This window comes from Triticum dicoccoides, chromosome 1A (assembly GCF_002162155.2).
Source record: "Triticum dicoccoides isolate Atlit2015 ecotype Zavitan chromosome 1A, WEW_v2.0, whole genome shotgun sequence".
Classification (NCBI taxonomy): domain Eukaryota; kingdom Viridiplantae; phylum Streptophyta; class Magnoliopsida; order Poales; family Poaceae; genus Triticum; species Triticum dicoccoides.
In genome coordinates this window covers 105,471,382-105,490,676 of record NC_041380.1, presented here as the reverse complement: position 1 = coordinate 105,490,676, position 19,295 = coordinate 105,471,382, and the positions used below count along the sequence as shown (strand labels likewise).

At 41.7% G+C, this 19,295-nt stretch overlaps 1 protein-coding gene across 3 annotated transcripts; it reads left to right on the top strand.

Annotated features, from left to right (window-relative positions):
• The first annotated feature begins 15,150 nt into the window (after nucleotides 1-15,150).
• LOC119365355 (pre-mRNA splicing factor SR-like 1) lies at nucleotides 15,151-18,927 on the top strand. Of its 3 annotated transcripts, XM_037630979.1 has the most exons (6): nucleotides 15,151-15,388; nucleotides 16,084-16,389; nucleotides 16,818-16,898; nucleotides 17,227-17,298; nucleotides 17,560-17,596; nucleotides 17,807-17,935. In XM_037630979.1, the coding sequence occupies exons 2-5, from the start codon at nucleotides 16,102-16,104 to the stop codon at nucleotides 17,590-17,592; spliced, it is 474 nt and encodes a 157-aa protein (XP_037486876.1). In that variant the 5' UTR covers nucleotides 15,151-15,388; nucleotides 16,084-16,101; the 3' UTR covers nucleotides 17,593-17,596; nucleotides 17,807-17,935. The 3 variants fall into 3 exon arrangements, 2 of the variants coding, with proteins under 2 accessions (XP_037486876.1, XP_037486873.1); XR_005175487.1 differs by lacking the exons at nucleotides 17,560-17,596; nucleotides 17,807-17,935 and adding an exon at nucleotides 16,675-16,731 and having other exon boundaries at nucleotides 17,227-17,285; XM_037630976.1 differs by lacking the exon at nucleotides 17,560-17,596 and having other exon boundaries at nucleotides 15,153-15,388; nucleotides 17,807-18,927.
• The last annotated feature ends 368 nt before the right edge of the window (nucleotides 18,928-19,295 follow it).

Here is a 19,295-nt window from a genome sequence, read left to right as displayed (position 1 = left end):
GTTCGAAAAGGGATTTGGCAACTGGATTTGGTGTACTCTTTGTTGGAATGGGGGTTTTGCGTCGTAGAGCTGGTGCTATGTCAACTGGCATCAGCATACTGTTTGCTGCAGTTGGGGTCTGCTGAGGGGCATCAGAGATGACCAGTGTAGTAGGGCTAGAGTCTGCTAGAGTTGGGGCCGTGTTTTGTGGGTCAGGTGTTATTGCAACTACACCTAATGGGCTATTTGATTTATCAGGTGTCACTACCTTTTCCAAATACTTTGCTCGTGCTCCTCCACGGTCAGCAATCACCCTCTTCCTTTTGAACTTCTAATACACAAGAACAACATTTGAATGGATAAATATGGTATGATGACAGATGGAATATGTACTGAAAATGGATAGGCAGGGCGTATTCACATACACAATGTGTAAACTAATCTAATGGCAGTGCAACAAAGTAGAAGCAATGCAAAGCATCAGTTGCAAGATATGTGCGACCAATATAACCTTGGAAAGTTAGAGAAAGCACCTTGATGGGTGAATAAGATAGGGCATCTGCCTCTGACTCCTCCACTAGGGAGCTACATTGACTTAGGTCTCCCTCTAGCTCGGGATCACTATTAGGATCATATTCTGAGCATGAATCTGTAGGTGGAGAGCGTTTGCATTGCATTGCATCCAGACTTGATTTCAGTCCCTTAATGCCAAGTTTGACAACCATTGCATTGTTCTACCTTATTCTTTTCATGCGCGCAAGCTCATAATCATTATGATGCTGTTCAGTATCTGAGATTCATGAAAACATAAAAAGTAGTCAGATTATCTATGGAATGCATTGCGGATTCAACTCGAAGAGTGTCTTCCTAAAAACCCTTGCATATGCAAAGTTCACCCCCAACTATACTGACCAGACCACACACAAAAATACAAACCTCTTATGTCTCTATAACAGGCAGACACACATTTCAAAACTGAAGTAGGAACATTATAATCATATCAAATCTATATTTGAACAAATAAACTAAGGAATTATGAGTGGCATAATGTTTAGCTTCAAGTGCGGAGTGCTGGTAGTGTGACACAAAGCAAGTAGGTAGATTGTATTCCATGCAAAAGATCATAGTCTATGTAAAAGGTGGAAATGCCACTTCCTTCTATACAATGCAGTGTTCGTTGCCCACACATGATGGAAGAGATCACATAGAGAAATACTATTCACTCATGTCTATGGTTCCAGTATTTTGAAACAGGGTGGTCCACCCTAAAAGAATATTGACAACCACTAGTACGCGTTAGTGCTATACAAATGGTTTTTAACCCCTTTCCGCGACGACATTTGGAACCGTCGCCTAGTGAGTGACGGTGATAGGGGGTCCTTCCCACACGACCCAGAAACCGTCGGGGATATGGAGCCTTGATGCATACAATTGTCCCTATATAACTGTTTCTGATATCTCGAATATCCCAAACGCTTCATCCTTCCTACTCGTTTGTGTCGCATTGCCATCACAGTCGGAGTTTTGTGGTTTTACCTAAAACCAGGCAGATTACAGGCACAAGAGTTTTCCAGGCAGATTCCAGGCACATAAGTTTTATGACGCCTGGCACATCACAAACAGTTCATGATTATAAACCGTGTACGATAGGTAGACAATCACACACATTTAGTTTTCCCCCACCGTATGTGATAGTGTCTGACATCACACACGCTTTGCAAACGGCAACTGTGTGCATTGTTACACATGTTTCCTCTCCATGAACCATGTCGAATTATGATGTATGTCGAACACGTTGTGCTTTCTTAACCGTGTGCACTGTAATGACCCGCACACCGTAATTTCGCCCTAATTTAATTGCTGCTATTTAAAATTGTACCTAATTTAAACTTGAAAGTAGACTATAGCTTTATTCATATCCATCAGGTTCAAACAACCAATGCATTATTCGATTCACAGGTACATATGTTTAAGAATTACATAAGCACCAAATAAAGGATGATGAACCAGGGTTATATACTTGTATTATTACATATGGTATAGAAAGAGGCGACAGCCATTTCGGTTGCTGAACAAGGTGAAGCGGAATGGCCCTATTGTGCTCTCCTGGATGCAGAAGGTATGCAAGACTCTAGTCCAACCCCTTGTGATGGTCGGCCGCCAATCATGTAGTTTGAGAGGTAATCTTGAGTAAACTGCTTCAGGATCCACTACAAAAGAAAAAAGATTCAGACATTGTCATCTAACACAACTCATTACGGGCAGTAAAAAGAAGGCTACAGGGTTCTTACTTACCATCCTGCAGTTCACTGTTGTTTTGCATAAAGTGTAAACAAATAGTTCGTTTGACGTCTTTGGACCCATTTTAATAACAATCATTATCAGTTTCCTCACTTGATGCTGGTTCATGAATATCTCATTGCCCCAGAAAGGGTCGAAGTGTGGAACTTCGGCAATGATATATGTACCTAAAAGCACCAAGTTAATATTAGAAGCTAAACAACAATTGAAAATGATGTACTACAACACTCCCTCTACCCCATTATATAAGATTTTATTACATGTATATCTAGACATCATCAGAACATTAAGGTAACACTCTTCCTTGTTGCTATGTAGCCTGGGATTGCATATTTAGTCATTCAGTACAATGCATGTTGCTATGTAGCCTCAGATATATTAAATATGGCCCTAGTTAACCTACTGATAAATGGGTTATAGATATATTCAGTGAAATGTCTGATTCGACGATTAATCCCTTATCAGCCCTAGGCTATATGGTACTAGCTACCGATATCCTGAATAGTGAGTACATATAAGCAATGCGATGAAACTAACCTCGATGGAAAACAACACTGTTCTCAATATTGTCCTACATGAGTACATATAAAGGCATGTTAAGCACAACAGGCTAAACATCAACTAAATATATCCATGGTAGAAAACATAATCTAAAAATGATAGCTTCAGTGTGCAGGCTTAAGCATGCTAGTTAAGCAAAAAAAAGAAGTGGAAAGGTGTGTTAACCGCATCAGGCATAACATTTGAAAACAAGCAAATAGTCATTCCAACTTGTATTGTGCAGGTTTAAAGTATACTATTTATTGTTAAAAACAAGCAAATAGCCTCGCGGTCCTCCCGCGCCATAGCCGAGCTCGCCACCCTGGCTCCGGCGGAACAAGGTCAACCGGATGTGTGTGATAACCCACAAGTATAGGGGGTCGCAACAGTTTTTGAGGGTAGAGTATTCAACCCAAATTTATCGATTCGACACAAGAGGAGCCAAAGAATATTCTCAAGTATTAACAGTTGAGTTGTCAATTCAACCGCACCTGAAAGACTTAATATCTGCAGCAAAGTATTTAGTAGCAAAGTAATATGCAAGTAACGGCAACGGTGGCAAAAGTAATAGTATTGGTTTTGTAGTGATTGTAACAGTAGCAACGGAAAAGTAACTAAGCAAAGATCAATATATGAAAAGCTCATAGGCAATGGATCAGTGATGGACAATTATGTCGGATGCGATTCCTCATGCAATAGTTATAACATAGGGTGACACAGAACTAGCTCCAGTTCATCAATGCAATGTAGGCATGTATTCTGAATATAGTCATACGTGCTTATAGAAAAGAACTTGCATGACATCTTTTGTCCTACCCTCCCGTGGTAGCGGGGTCCTATTGGAAACTAAGGGATATTAAGGCCTCCTTTTAATAGAGTACCGGAACAAAGCATTAACACTTAGTGAATACATGAACTCCTCAAACTATAGTCATCACCGGGTGTGGTCCCGATTATTGTCACTTCAGGGTTACCGGATCATAACACATAGTAGGTGACTATTGACTTGCAAAATAGGATCAAGAACTCACATATATTCATGAAAACATAATAGGTTCAGACCTAAAATCATGGCACTCGGGCCCTAGTGACAAGCATTAAGCATAGCAAAGTCATAGCAACATCAATCTCAGAACATAATGGACACTAGGGATCAAACCCTAACAAAATTAACTCGACTACATGATAAATCTCATCCAACCATCACCGTCCAGCAAGCCTATGATGGAATTACTCACGCACGGCGGTGAGCATCATGAAATTGGTGATGGAGGAAGGTTGATGATGACGATGGCGATGGATTCCCCTCTTCGGAGCCCCGAATGGACTCCAGATCAGCCCTCCTGAGAGAGATTAGGGCTTGGCGGAGGCTCTGTATCATAAAACACGACGAATCCTTCTCTCTGATTTTTTTCTCCCCGAACGTGAATATATAGAGTTGGAGTTGAGGTCGGTGGAGCATCAAGGGCCCACGAGGCGGGGGGCGCGCCCCCCACCCTCATGGACAGGGTGTGGGCCCCCTGACATTGATTCTTTCGCCAGTATTTTTTATATATTCCAAAAATATTCTCCATGAATTTTTAGGTCATTCCGAGAACTTTTATTTCTGCACAAAAATAACACCATGACAATTCTGCTGAAAACAACGTCAGTCCGGGTTAGTTCCATTCAAATCATGCAAGTTTGAGTCCAAAACAAGGTCAAAAGTGTTTGGAATAGTAGATACGATGGAGACATATCAACTCCCCCAAGCTTAAACCTTTGCTTGTCCTCAAGCAATTCAGTTGACAAACTAAAAGTGATAAAGAAAAACTTTTACAAACTCTATTTGATCTTATTGTTGTAAATATGTAAAGCCATCATTCAAGTTTTCAGCAAAGATTATGAACTAACCATATTCACAATAACATTTAGGTCTCATGTTTACTCATATCAATAGCATAATCAACTAGCGAGCAATAATAAAAAATCTTGGATGACAACACTTACTCAAAACAATCATAATATGATATAACAAGATGGTATCTCGCTAGCCCTTTCTGAGACCGCAAAACATAAATGTAGATCACCTCTTAAGATCAAGGACTGACTAAACATTGTAATTCATGGTAAAAGAGATCCATTCATAGTCATACTCACTGTAAACTAATAGTAATATATGCAAATGACAGCGGTGCTCTCCAACTGGTGCTTTTTAATAAGAGGATGATGACTCAGCATAAAAGTAAATAGATAGGCCCTTCGCAGAGGGAAGCAGGGATTTGTAGAGGTGCCAGAGCTCGATTTTGAAATAGAGATAAATAATATTTTGAGTGGTATACTTTCATTGTCAACATAACAACCGAGAGATCTCGATATCTTCCATGCTACACACATTATAGGCGGTTCCCAAGCAGAGTGGTAAAGTTTATACCCCCCCTACCACCAACAAACATCAATCCATGGCTTGTCCGAAACAATTGGTGCCTCCAACTAACAACAATCCTAGGGGAGTTTTATTTGCAATTATTTTGATTTGGTTAGAGCATGGGACTGGGCATCCCGGTTACCAGCCATTTTCTCGTGAGTGAGGAGCAGAGTCCACTCCTCTTGAGAATAACCCGCCTAGCGTGGAAGATATAGATAGCACTAATTGATACATGAGCTATTCGAGCATACAAAGCAGAATTTCATTTGAAGGTTTAGAGTTTGACAAATGCAAATTTACTTGGAACGGCAGGTAGATACCGCATATAGGAAGGTATGGTGGACTCATATGGAATAACTTTGGGGTTTGCGGAGGTGGATGCACAAGCAGTATTCCCGCTTAGTACAAGTGGAGGATAGAAAGAGACTGGGAAGCGACCAGCTAGAGAGCGACAAACAATCATGAACATGCATTAAAATTAATTAACACTGAGTGCAAGCATGAGTAGGATATAATTCACCATGAACATAAATATCATGGAGGCTATGTTGATCTTGTTTCAACTACATGCGTGAACATGTGCCAAGTCAAGCCACTTGAATAGTTCAAAGGAGGATACCACCCTATCATACCACATCACAACCATTTTAATAGCATGTGGGCATTCAAGATAAACCATTATAAACTCCTAGCTAATTAAGCATGGCATGAGCAACTACAATCTCTAATTGTCATTGCAAACATGTTTCATTCATAATAGACTGAATCAGGAACGATGAACTAATCATATTTACAAAAACAAGATAGGTCGAGTTCATACCAGCTTCTCTCATCTCAATCAGTTCATCATATATCGTCATTATTGCCTTTCACTTGCACAACCGAACGGTGTGGATAATAATAATAGTGCGCGTGCATTGGACTAAGCTGGAATCTGCAAGCATTCAATACAAGAAAGAAGACAAGGCAATATGGGCTCCTGGTTAGATCAACAATAATGCATATAAGAGCCACTCAACATTTTCATCATGGTCTTCTCCTCTCGACCCCCAAAGAAAAGAAAGGAAATAAAACTATTTACACGGGAAAGCTCCCAACAAGAAAAAGAAGAACAAGAAATCTTTTTGGGTTTTCTTTTTAATTATTACTACTACAGACATGGAAAGTAAACTAGCTAAAATCTACAACTAATTTTTTATGTTTTTCTAAAGGTTTTTCAAACACACAAGAAGAACGTCGGAAAATAAAATAAACTAGCATGGATGGTACAATGAAAAAGTATGAGCACCGACAACTGGCATGAGTGTGTGAACATAAATGTAATGTCGGTGAGAGATACATACTCCGGCAAGCTTAGGCTTTTGGCCTACGTTGGTCTAGGGCCATGGCTGGCCTGGTGGATATCCAAAGTTGTAGATGGGATCGTACTGTGATGCAACGACTATTGCCTCACGGGCTGCAGCTTGGAGGCGAGCTGCCTCCGTCCTCCTCTCGTACTCGTTCGCCTCCTCCCTGATTATAACATATCTCCCTTTTGTCTGAAAGTCAAAGAAAGCAGGAGCAGAGAGAGCAACATGGACGGTGCGTCGTCTGTCAAAGATTAGTCGGTACTGGGGGAACTGTTCATTCCTCTCAACAAACTGATGACAAACCATAGCATTATAATCTAGATAAGCAGGAGGCAACTCAATATCATTCTCATGTATGGGTATATCAAGAAAATAAGCTACACGAGTTGCATAGATTCCACCAAACAAGTCTCCACTTAAACTATTAAGATGCAACCTACGTGCAACAATAGCCCCCAAGTTATATTGTTTATCACCTAATACAGCACTCTTGAGGACACTAAGATCTGGAACCCACATGTGACAAGCCTCATCTTTACTGTTAATGCATCTACCCATGAAGAGAGCAAAATAATGTATGGAAGGAAAATGAATGCTCCCTATGGTAGCTTGTGTAATTTTCCTAGATTCCCCCATAGTAATACTAGCAAGAAAGTCTTTATATTCAGATTTGCGGGGTTCACTAACATTGCCCCCATGTGGGAGTTTACAAGCAGTATTAAAATCTTCTAGGTCCATGGTATATGATTTATCATAAAGATCAAATAGAACAGTTGAGAGTTGCGCGAGGATGTAAATTTGAACCTTCTCACAAAGGAATCAGTTAGGTAGTGGTATTGCGGGCACTTATCTGTCACGAAGCTCTCAAGATCAGCATTGTGCGCATACGCGTCAAATTTTTCCTTGATGCCTGCACGAATCATAAACTCCTCCGACGGCCATTCGCAAGGCCGCACTTGAGCTTCCCTCGGTAGTTCATAGTCCGCCTCACGTATAGCGAGCCTAGGTGCCTGCTTTCTTGAGGAACCACCTTGGTACATTTTCCTAGACATATTTCTTCCTTTGAAAAATTTCTGAAATTTTTAGTAACTCAAAATAAAAGTGAACCAAACTCAACAAGATTGATAGCAACTACTCCCACAAGTGCCTAGAGGCCATATAATGCAATAAAACTACTTTTAACCACATACATTTAACATGCAAGCTCAAGAACAGAGTCACCTAAGCAGCAAAAATTTGCAATAAATAAAGCATTAGAACAAAAACTAATTGGACCATTGGAGGAGTCACATACCAAAGAACAATCCCCCAAAGCAGTTTTGTGAATGGAGCTTTGAGCAAATAGATCGAAAATGGCAGCAAGATGAGTTAGAACTCGGGTTTGAGCTGGTGGATGATTTTTTCTGGAGGAAGACGGAGTGTGTGGATGCAAGAATAAGTGGAGGGGCTCATGTGGGGTCCATGAGGTAGGGGGCGCGTCCTAGGGGGGTGGGCGCGCCCTCCACCCTCGTGGGCACATGATGGGTCCCCGTGGTGTGTTCTCAGTGCCAATAATTCTTAAATATTCTAGAAAAATCATATTAAATTTTGAAGGCATTTGGAAAACTTTTATTTTCGGGGTTTTTTATTGCAAGGGTAGGGCTGCGGCCGAGCAGACCCCGAACGCGGGGTCTGCTCGGCCACAGCCCGCGTCGGCCTGCAAATCCGTTTCTTTGTGAATTGTAAATGAGTTTTGTGGGTCGGTGTTTTACGGATATGCTGGATATGCTCTTAGTCTGGTCTTCATATGGTCATCTAGCATTGGAAATCAAACCCTTAAGAAAGGTTCCGAAGTATATTCCATGAAAATTTCATCGTAGTCAAAATAAAATATCAGATTGTTAGCACCGCTATTTGGCTGCGTAGAGGGGTTCTATGTATCGAGGCATTCTTGCCTCTTGACTGTAACTCTATAACCTTAGAATAGAACTCATTTCCACGAGAAAAGAAGAAGGGGCCTTGTTCAGCTGCTACATAACATATCAATAATGGAATAAAACTTAAAAAGCAAAATAAAAGAAAAAAGAAAAGAAAATCAGAACCTTCTTTGGTGAAAGAAGATGAAAGAGGACACACCTGAACTGTGTCATGACTTCTCTAAAAATAGAATTGTGTCATGACAACCCTAAAGAAAAATTGTGTCATGACGTAGATAAAGATAAACTACACATTCAAGTTAAAAAAAGACTACAAGTTGTGAGCGTGTCAAACATAAATGTTTTCTAATTTACATGGATCTTTTTGAACGCAGTACAAATGCAATTGCTCATGTATACACACATACGCTCAACCCTACAAATATTTTTTTTAGAAAAGGAGAATGACCCCTGGCCTCTGCATCTAGGAGATGCATACGGCCACTTTATTGATTATTCTCGAGGACCTTACAAAATATTACAACAATATGCATGAATCCGCCATCTTGATAACATATGCCACTACTCATATCCATATGATGAAGGGGTGCTACCTGGGGCAAATACCCGGACTACTCACCTAAGCCTATCATCAAAAGCCAGAAGCCCCAGCCAAGCCACATACCGGGTCTGGGGCATAAACTGGTCTGATGCACTCACATGTGTCGTCGCCATCTTCCACAGGTCCGTCTTCAGAGCAGATATTGAGGCTTCTACCTTGTCAGGCCACTCTGCCATCGACGCCATTATGACGCCAGACAACTGCCTCCACCTGCGCGAGTCCATCACTGCGCATCGGGCGCCGAGTCTCCACTGCACCACGCTGTCGAGATCCGCCGTCATCAATGTGTAGGATGAAGCACCGCTCCACCAAAAAAGGCTCCCACTGGTCCCTCGATCCTCGGCTGCTGTCACCGACCCCATACTGAGCCCGCCACCACACTGCCCTCAAGGCGACGCCTTCAAGAAGGTCACGGCGCCAAGGACGCCGCCGCCGCCCACCGGAGTTAGGTTTTCACCCGAGAAGCAAGGTGGTGGGGTGTGGAAGGGCAGACCTCGCCCGACGTCTCCATGAAGAAATCGGCGCCCGCGGACGTCGTCGTCGTCGCGGCCGGCTGGAGCCGACCAGGGGTTTCCCCCAATCTGGATCCCGACCACCAGAATCACCTGCAACCCAGAGGCAGGCTAGACGCCTGCACAGCCAAGGATCGTCGAGGGTGAAACGCACCGAGCAGGGAAAGATGGCCAGCAGCCAGATCTGACGCCGCCAGCCACCAGGGCAGCCACGCGAGGTCCCAGCCCACCGAAGATCCGCTAGCCACCCGACCAGATCGCCGGCACCGCGCCCACCCCACTGCTCACCGCAGGTGACAAGGGGCCTCGCCGGGGGCCGCCGCCCAGATCCAAGACCCTCCGATGTGAACCAGAGCAGCGCATGCCCCGCCGCCGCTGTCCCCGGCTGCGCCATGGGCCTTGCCCGGCGGCAGTCTCGTGCGGCGGCGAGGGGGGAGGGGAGGGAGAGGGGCTACTCCGGCGAGGGGGGAGTTGCCCCCGAGATGCCCACTAGGGGCGGCGCGGGGGAGGAGAGGTCACGTGCTGCCTTTCAGTATTTCCAACAAGAAATTATTTATTTGAGGTCTCCCTACAAATATATGCACGCACACACACACTTTACCGCAAAGAGCACCTCCAATTTAGTTTTCTTATATATTTTTTGATATGCATACTACACATGTCACCGCCACAACACGAGCATGATTTGACTCGTGAGTTACCGGGAATGCCTTCATTTGGGCACAATAAAGACCTTGTTTGCTTCGGCCTTCAACTTTGCTAGTATCAGCTACAGATTCACTGTGCAGGCAAAGCTAATTCGCCGGGAAGTGCTTTGCCCAATACTGGAAATTAGCCTGAATCAGATTGCAGCTGATTTGAAATACAGTTTGTTTCAGATTCAAATTTTTCAAAATGAATTTGTTCTCTAAAGCTAAAACAAACACCGCGAAAGTGCATCAAGTGTTAGCGGTGCGAGGAAACCGACTAGTTAGCCTATACGACTCTGCTTATGCCTTGTACAGTTGTACTTGTGACTTTGTTTTTTTTCTAAAAATAATAAAAGTTTTTTTGAGCAAAAAAATAATCTCTATCTCTACCGCTTAGAAAGAACGTAAGGTTTCTATTTCACCTTTTTTTTCATCACCCCTTCGTCCAACATTTCCTGTATCTATACTACTTATAAAAGAGCAAATATTATCTTTTCTAAGTGCACCCCACAAAACGTATACGGATACATTACCATCCATGATTAGTCCCACTAAATTCAATCTAACGGCTAGCCTTAACCGAATCTGTTCTTTGTGTGCACTTAGCAATTTACATTGACTGACCGTACTCCACCGCGGAGGAAAATATGAAAGTCCATGTCTGGTCAATTAGGAAACTATAATCACGGACACATCCTATTAAGAAACTAATCACGGGCACATCTAATTATTAGGAAACTAATGACAAACCCATCCTATTATTAGGAAAAAAAATCACGCGTGCATCCTATTATTAGGAAAATAATTACCAGCCATCCTATTAAGAAATTAATCACGGACGAATCTAATTATTGGGAAACTAATCATGGCTGCATCCTATTAGATAACTAATCACAAACGCATCTAATTATTAGGAAACTAATCGCGAGCGCATCCTATCGTCTCCTACCAGGGAATCGTGATCGCGAGTCGCCAGCCGTCACCAGCCCACCACACACGCGAGCCACAATGGGAGACACGTGAGGAGGAGCTGCGGCTTCCTCCGAACACACTTCTACTGACTGCAACGACTTCGTCCACATCCTGGGCATGCTCTCCAGGAACCACCGGCATCCGCGTCGACTTCGGCTCCATCCACAACACTCACGCTGGCAACCACCCACCGCCGAGGTCCTTCAAGTGGGGGCAACACTGAGTATCTTGGACCAGTATAAGCGGGCCAAAAAAATCTGCCCCCACAACCATGCATGTAGATTCGCCTGGTCGCCAACCATCATCGTCCCCAGGGTGGTGCAGGTCTCGGCCACTGTGCAGCAGGTGAAGCTAATCACGGCCCCATCTCACTTGCCCGAAGCCACCGCCGACTCCCTCAGCTCTGACGCGTGCTGCTCCGTTGGACACGCTTGTCCGGTACTCGCGCGTGGACGACGTCGTCCAAAGCTAATCCCGATGCATGAAGGCCGCCGCCTCAAAGCTGGATGACTGACTCACCTGCGTCGACAATGCCGCCCAGCTGGTGAGAGGACACGGTCGCCGCGGCCGCTCGCAGGCCTAAACGACGGAGACGCTCGCCTTCACGCGAACGCACCACACACACGCATTAATCAAGTAAGTATCGAGTGTTGTTTTTTTACTGTCATCGCTACCTCGCCGGTGGTGACACATCTAGAAGTACATGAACTAGAGATGAAGCAATGAGAAACAGAGGAGCGTTGGAGCACACACAGAGACGTTCGCCTTCTTTCTTTCTTTATTTTTTCACTGATTTTTGCGTACCTGCAACAGACATCCTGACTACCGGTTATTACATGGCCAACTCACGACTACATAATGAACTCACAGACAAATTGGTTGAACCAAGACCTTACTTGCAGTCATGAAATTATGTTTCACTGAAAAAACCCAGAAGTTTGCATAAGTTTTAATGGAAAAAACTAAAGTTCGCATAAGTTTTACTAAAAAAAACTGAAGTTTGCATAAGTGTATTTGTTTGTCCAGCAGATACATGGCAATTGTAATTTTACATGAGCATTTTCATACCATCCTTATCTACAGTTGAGTTAACATGTTTTCCTGATAAAAAACTTGGACTACATACAAGAGAAGCAAAAACTGCATGTTGATTATGATGATGATGAATGTAGGATATTTTATGGTCGTGGTAAATTTCATATCATTTAGTACATAAACAATATTCACAATTTTATTTTCTTACCATCAATTGTGTTGAGTTTCTTTCATATATATGTATTGACCCTCTTCTTTAAATGAGATGTGACAGATGCGGAATGAACTCATACCACATGATCGCATACGAGCAATTCAAGAGGAATTGGCGGGATTCTTTCTTGACCATGTCATACATAAAGACGAAGAATGCCATGTGAAAGTTGAAATCGATTTTAGATGTTAGGGATTATAAGAGATGTTATATTGTATATATGTAGTAGTGTCGGATAGATATATACAAAAACTTGTTGTTCGATCAATCTCGGAGAAAGAGAGGTCACTTCTCTCTGTATATGTTCATGACGATCTTGTGTAATTCTTGACTGAAATTTGTTGGCATTGAAACGGTTCCTTAGCTTGTCCTAAGTGACATTTTCATGTGTGACTATACTTGCATAAATGTGTGCATATAAAGAATCATGATGAATCTTCTAAATAATTTTGAATTTTATACATTGAGAAAAGTGGATGGTCTTTTAATACAGGAGACATGTTGATTAAGAAGAAACGATATTTCAAATTATTTGTACGAGTTGGAAATAAGAGATCGTGTACTTTATAGGGAAATTTCAAATTTATGAATAAATTGTCTTGTATTAAGTTTAGTATAATATGTTAATCCAAATAGATGCGTATTGCGTTTGCACACTTATTAGTTCAAATAGACATGCGTTGCACGTGCACACTTACTAGTAATAATCAATCAACTTAATTTAGTTAGGTTCGGAACCAATTTCACTTTAATTTACTTACCAAACTTCTGATCAAAATATAAAGTAATTCACAGGCAGAAATTGACGAACATTTATTTACACATTCGCATTATTATAGACAGATAAATCACAAGGTACCATACTACTCCCTCTGTCCCATAATATAAAAATGTTTTTAAGTGACGTTCTTATATTATGGAACAGAGGGAATATAATATTTATATCCCGTTCCAACACACGGGCATTGTTCTAGTCTACCCTTAATAATAAAGCAAATAGTGCTTTTGGTCGTCCGTCCAAATAATTGTCCCTGAATTAGCTATAGATTACCCGTTGTTCCACCCGCAAGTTAAGAAAATGATTTGGTTTTTATTTCAAAAGGCGCCGCCATGCTCAGTGGTTTTATAATGTAATACCCTATCTAAAACATAGACATACTACCAGTATGGTGGCTAGAGCATGTTGCTTCTACCCTGGAGACCAGAGTTTGAATCCTGGTAATACTGATTTTTTGCCTCCTTTTTTAGACACCTCCTCCACCCCCTACGTGCGATGGCTCGAATCCATAGTCAATCCTACTTTCGATAGGACCAGTTGACAATTGAATCCAATTTTTCCCATTATTTGACTATCCATAATAGTGCGGAAAGAAAGCCCGGAGGAAGAGTGGCCTTGAGTTTCTCGCCCCTTTGCCTTAGGATTCGTTAATTCTCTTTCTCGATGGGACGGGGAAGGGATATAACTCAGTGGTAGAGTGTCACCTTGACGTGGTGGAAGTCAGGGGTATGACGCCCTTTGTTTTTATTTATTTTGTCTTTTCTTTTCTTTTCTCATTTATGTTTAAGTTTTTCTTCTTTAAATTAATTTCAGAATTCCAAATTATAAAAAATTCTAGTTATAAAATAATGTTAGAGAAATTATAAAATGTGAGTGAATTAAAAAAATCTTTGGGAAATTATAAAATTTTCGTTGTTTTAAAAAGTGTTGGTGATTTTATGAAACTATTAGAAAATTATAAAAAAACACAATCTGGAAAAACATGTCGGCAACTAAAATCATGTTCATGATTTTGAAAAAAAATGATTGTGTATTCAAAACATATTCGTGAATCTGGAAAAAAGCATGGAATTTTAGAAAATATTCAAAAAATCAAATGTTTTTTGTGAAATTCAAAATTTATCCCCAATTTTTAAAAAAGTCATCAATTCAAAAAATGTTAGCTGAGTCAAAAAATATTCATGAATTCAAAAACTAATCATGCATTTCAATAAATGTTTGTCTAAACAAAACAAATGTTCGTGATTTTTTATAGATGTCCTAATTTAAAAAAGGTGTTTGTTGATTCGAAAAATTGTTCACCGATTTAGAAATATTTTATGTCTAGAATTTGATTACTTTTTGGAAAGTCTTTATATTATGTCTAGGCATTGGGAGTAGTTCGTGGTTGATTAGATTTGTTTTTAAAGATTTAAATAGTCCCTTGCACGAGACATTGGCAAGTGTGTCGTGCAGTGGCAAGCTCATTGCCTAGGGATTTACCATGTCGAATGCATTGCGATCATGTGGACATTGTGTTCATCATCAATGAGAGTAAAGAAGAAAGATATGTGGCAACATGGTGAGCCACCATGTTAAAATAGAGGACACTCATATGTCTGGATATTGAGTCATACTTATTTGGCTAGCATGTATTTTTGTATGTTTCCCGTTGCAACACACGGGCATGTTTGCTTGTAAAATAATAAAAGTTGAGACCAAGAAGAACAACGATAAAATCTCTCATCCATCAATTTGAAAAGAAGAGGAAAAGAGCCTAACATGCAGTCTGGTCTTGTAACGGGCAAAACCTCGCGGAGAGCCCAATAAAGGGCATCAGCTGCTTGGAAAAGCCCAATAGATGATTGGATTCCGAGTCGTACGCGACTCTCCCACCTCCACAAATCCACAGCCTCCCCTCCCCTCCCCTCCCCCTCATCCATCTCCGGCGACCTCCAAGCTACCGACGAATCCCAACCATCTCGCCCGCCGCCGAAGCCGAAGCCGATACGAGTTCATCCTCTACCGAGCGTCGTCATCCCGTCTGCTTTGGGGTCTCCGCGAGCCGCCCGCGGTCTTGGAAGCCGAGGAGGTCCTAGGGTTGGCCATCCTGCGTGTGAGTATCTCTCTCTGTCTCTGCGTACATAGATTCATCTCGCCAGTTATTAGTTAAGTAGAGGCGATTACTAGTTTGAGACCTTTTTTTGCTATTAAAGTGCGGAATAGACGAGAATGTCCTCTGACGAAATCGTGTACGTTAACGATAGGGTTTCCGATGAATCTGTGTGATTAATGGCCATGGAAAATTCTTTGTGTAAATAGTTCTAGTCTAGTTCTACTTGGCCCCATAGAAATACAAGTGTATGGTGGGTTGCATTTATTCGCATCAGCGATTTGGAGGGATTAAGTTATTGGGGAAAGTCCTTAGGCTAGATAGTGGAAAAGGCTCAGTGCAGGTTGTCTGGACATCACAGTGGGGACTCTCTTAATTGAGTTATATACATGGTAAAACTATCAGCCACTCTCGAGGTTTGCTTCCGTGCCATTACTTGTTGGACACACTTATAGTAACATGGTAGAATTTGTCGACCTTGAGAGCTTAATTGGGCATTTCATGGTTAGTAAGGGACACATGAATTTTCAGCCATTTGAGGTAAAGACTGATCTACATTTGTCTCAGGTGGCAATATATCTGCAAATATTCGCGTATTTTGGGAAAAGGTTCATTATATTATACTTTTCAACTACCTGCATGTGACATAAGCTTTGAGGCTTTAAGCTAATAAGAGGATCCCTCTGTTTTTGGTCCAGGTTTGTGTTCGCTGAAATATGGAGATACAGACTTCAGGGAAGCCCATTGATATGCTGATGGAGAAGGTTCTCTGTATGAATATTCTTTCTTCTGATTACTTCAAGGAGCTCTACAGGATGAAGACCTATCATGAGGTCATTGACGAGATCTACAACCAAGTTGATCATGTGGAGCCTTGGATGACTGGCAATTGCAGGGGTCCTTCCACTGCATTTTGTCTCCTCTACAAGTTCTTCACCATGAAGCTTACTGTGAAACAGATGCATGGTTTGTTGAAGCATCCTGACTCCCCATACATTAGAGCTGTAAGTTTCTTTGACATAAGTCACTTTTGACAAATACACGCATCATGGTTGTTGTGTCTACTCGTTATATTTGTTTGCGATTAATGCATGCACTAGGTTGTATGTCAAAGTTGTACGAAAACAAAGTGTTAGTATGTTTGCAGTGACAAACTGGTGTTATCAACTTATCCTAAGCAATCAACTCTTCCATTTTTTTTATGTTCACTTATTACATTTTGGTTATAACCACTAACAGTCATATGACTTGCTTTCTTGGATGGCCTTGTGTCTTGATTTTGGTCCTAGGACACGTGGATGAACAAAGTTTGCAAGCAGTAGTGTACCAGTCTGTGCATTGGATTTGTGAGCATTTTTTGTTTGTCTTCATTTATCGTGTTAGATAATCAGCTGGCTTCTACTAAATAACCAATTGGTGTTTGTTTTTGCAGATAGGATTTTTGTATCTTCGATATGTTGCTGATCCAAAGATCCTATGGACATGGTATGAGCCCTACTTGAAGGATGATGAGGTATTGCTGTTTTTGAGTTTTCATTTGTATATTTCTTGTACTTTTATGTTTTTTGCTGTTATATGTACTTTCATAAGTCCATAAGACCATAACCATATTGAGCTTCCATTTAATTTCCAAATAATAAGTGGATACGGTCCATTAGAGGAGCTATATGGCCTGCAACTAGCTTGTTCAAGAAAGATGTGCTAATTGCAGAAGTCATGCTATACAAACCAAGGAATACAAGTTTATAATTAATAAGGAAATATATCGAGTCCATTTGATTTCATCATTATTAACTAATTAGCTAGTTAGCCATATAATTATAATTTTTGGCTTGATGCAGGAATTCTCCCCTGGATCTAATGGTCGCATGACAACCATGGGTGTATATGTGCGTGATCTTATACTTGGACAGGTCTGCATCTCAAGTTCTTGCTTTCAGAATAAAAATAAGTGCACTTGTTTGTTTGACATTTTTTTCCTGTTTATGTCGTTATAACTGAAGAATGTTTGTTCCTTTCTCTATTGGCTCACCTTCCTGTAGCTAATTCTTTTAATTCTCATGTGAACTAGATTACTATACTACATGAGTTTATTTCTCCATGCTACTTCTCACCTTCTATTTTCTGATGCTGTTAACAGTTTTTAATCTTGTGTTTATTGTATATATGTTCAGAAACTATGCCAACTAGCTGGACAAATTTTTTAGTCAGGCAAGTCATGGTTCAACAACATAGCTTGCTCATAGTATATGCTCTTCTCTTTTCCAAGAAGCTGTGTCAAATTCATAGATAGTTGGTTAAAGGTTTATTTGTGATTCTCAATGGCCATAGCACAACATTGGATTGAATTGTGTCGCCTAATTTGACTTTATGTTTGCAAGTTTATATTGACCAGCATGTTGCTCTGTTTTCCTTGTGCAGTACTACTTTGATAGTATCCTTCCAAGAGTTCCTGTTCCAGTAGTTCGTCAAGTAACAACCAATCTTGAGAAGATGAAGCTGCCTACCAAGCTTTCTGGGGTGACTGGAGACAGTCGCCACGGATCAGAGGACACTGCCCGTCGCCCCCCATCTGTTAAAGCTTCTCTGTCGGTTTCTTTTGGACAGCGTGTGCCGCACCGTGCTTCCACACGGGATTCTTCCCCAGTGCGGCGAACAGTCACCCAAGATGATCATCGGAGATCATCTTCACCATTTCGTCGCAGTGTAAGTCGGGAGGGGCCTTACAATGACCGTTCAAGTCACGACCGAGAAGGTAACCGTTCAAGCCGTGACCGAGATACTGACCGTTCAAGCCGTGATCGAGATACTGACCATTCAAGCCGTGACCGAGATACTGGCCGTTCAAGCCGTCACCGAGAGCGTGATCGTTCAAGCCATGACAGAAAGCGTGATTATGACCGTGACAGCAGGGATTGTGACTATTACAGGTCCAGGCATTCAGAAGAAAGAAGGGATTACCGAAGCGAGCGTGACAATAGTAGACACAGACGCTCCAGCTCATGTCATAGGAGCAGAAGCCGGAGTCGTAGCAAGAGCAGGAGCCGGAGTCGGAGCAGGAATGAGCATCGATCTAGTCCATTTGGGGATATAAGCAAAGAGAAGGCTGCTGCTGCCTCGAGCAACCTAGCTAAGCTGAAAGACCTGTACGGCGACGTAACTGAGAAGAAGGATGACGGTGATGCCAGGCGGCTTCACCATGATTCATGTGCCGAGGAGGTTATTAGGCTGGGAGGCCCTAGGTGGAGATAAATTTGAACTGCCGACTCTGTCATCAAGGTCATGTTACTCCACCGTTTGATCTACCGGCTTCTGCATTGACATTAGTGAGAGCTCAGTCTTTGTAAACGCTTGTACTTTATGTTGGTTCATCAATCCATGTCTTTCGGACGTGCAGTCAGTCTACCAAATTCATCAACACAACGTTATCATGTTAGGCTGAATGTTTGACGTGTACCAACTGGGTTACATGATGTCTGGCACTAGAGCAAAAATGAAGAATGCAATGATACATCTCTTTCATTTGAAGAAAGAATGATACATCTCTAACGCGTAAGATTGAAATCCTTGTCATGTCATTTGAAAGCCATGTGCTAATGAGTTGCATTCAACTGCCTTGAAAATGTATATCAGAGTGGTTTTGCTAAATCTTTTTTTTTTTGAATGTTGGCAAAGCTTGCCAAATTCATTGATCAGAAGAGAGAACAAGGTACAAAAGGGGTCCAAGTGTCCCAGAAACAGGACAGTCAGCGCAAGAAGAAGGGAAAATAAAGAGAAAGAAGAGAGAAGCTAGCGAGGGTGGGGGCTCAGCCCGGATCAAAGGGGATCCCAGCACCTGCCAAATTCCACAACCTGATCTCGTCCCTAATCTTACGCCTGAAGCTTTCCAGAGTCAAGAATTCCTTTTGGA

What these genes read in the sequence shown, in the direction of transcription:
- LOC119365355 (XM_037630976.1), top strand. Translation starts at nt 16,102, where the DNA reads ATGGAGATACAGACTTCAGGGAAGCCCATTGATATGCTGATGGAGAAG. An exon ending in ACTCCCCATACATTAGAGCT is followed by an intron (nt 16,390 to 16,817) that starts GTAAGTTTCTTT and finishes TTGTTTTTGCAG; the next exon opens with ATAGGATTTTTGTATCTTCG. An exon ending in CCTACTTGAAGGATGATGAG is followed by an intron (nt 16,899 to 17,226) that starts GTATTGCTGTTT and finishes GGCTTGATGCAG; the next exon opens with GAATTCTCCCCTGGATCTAA.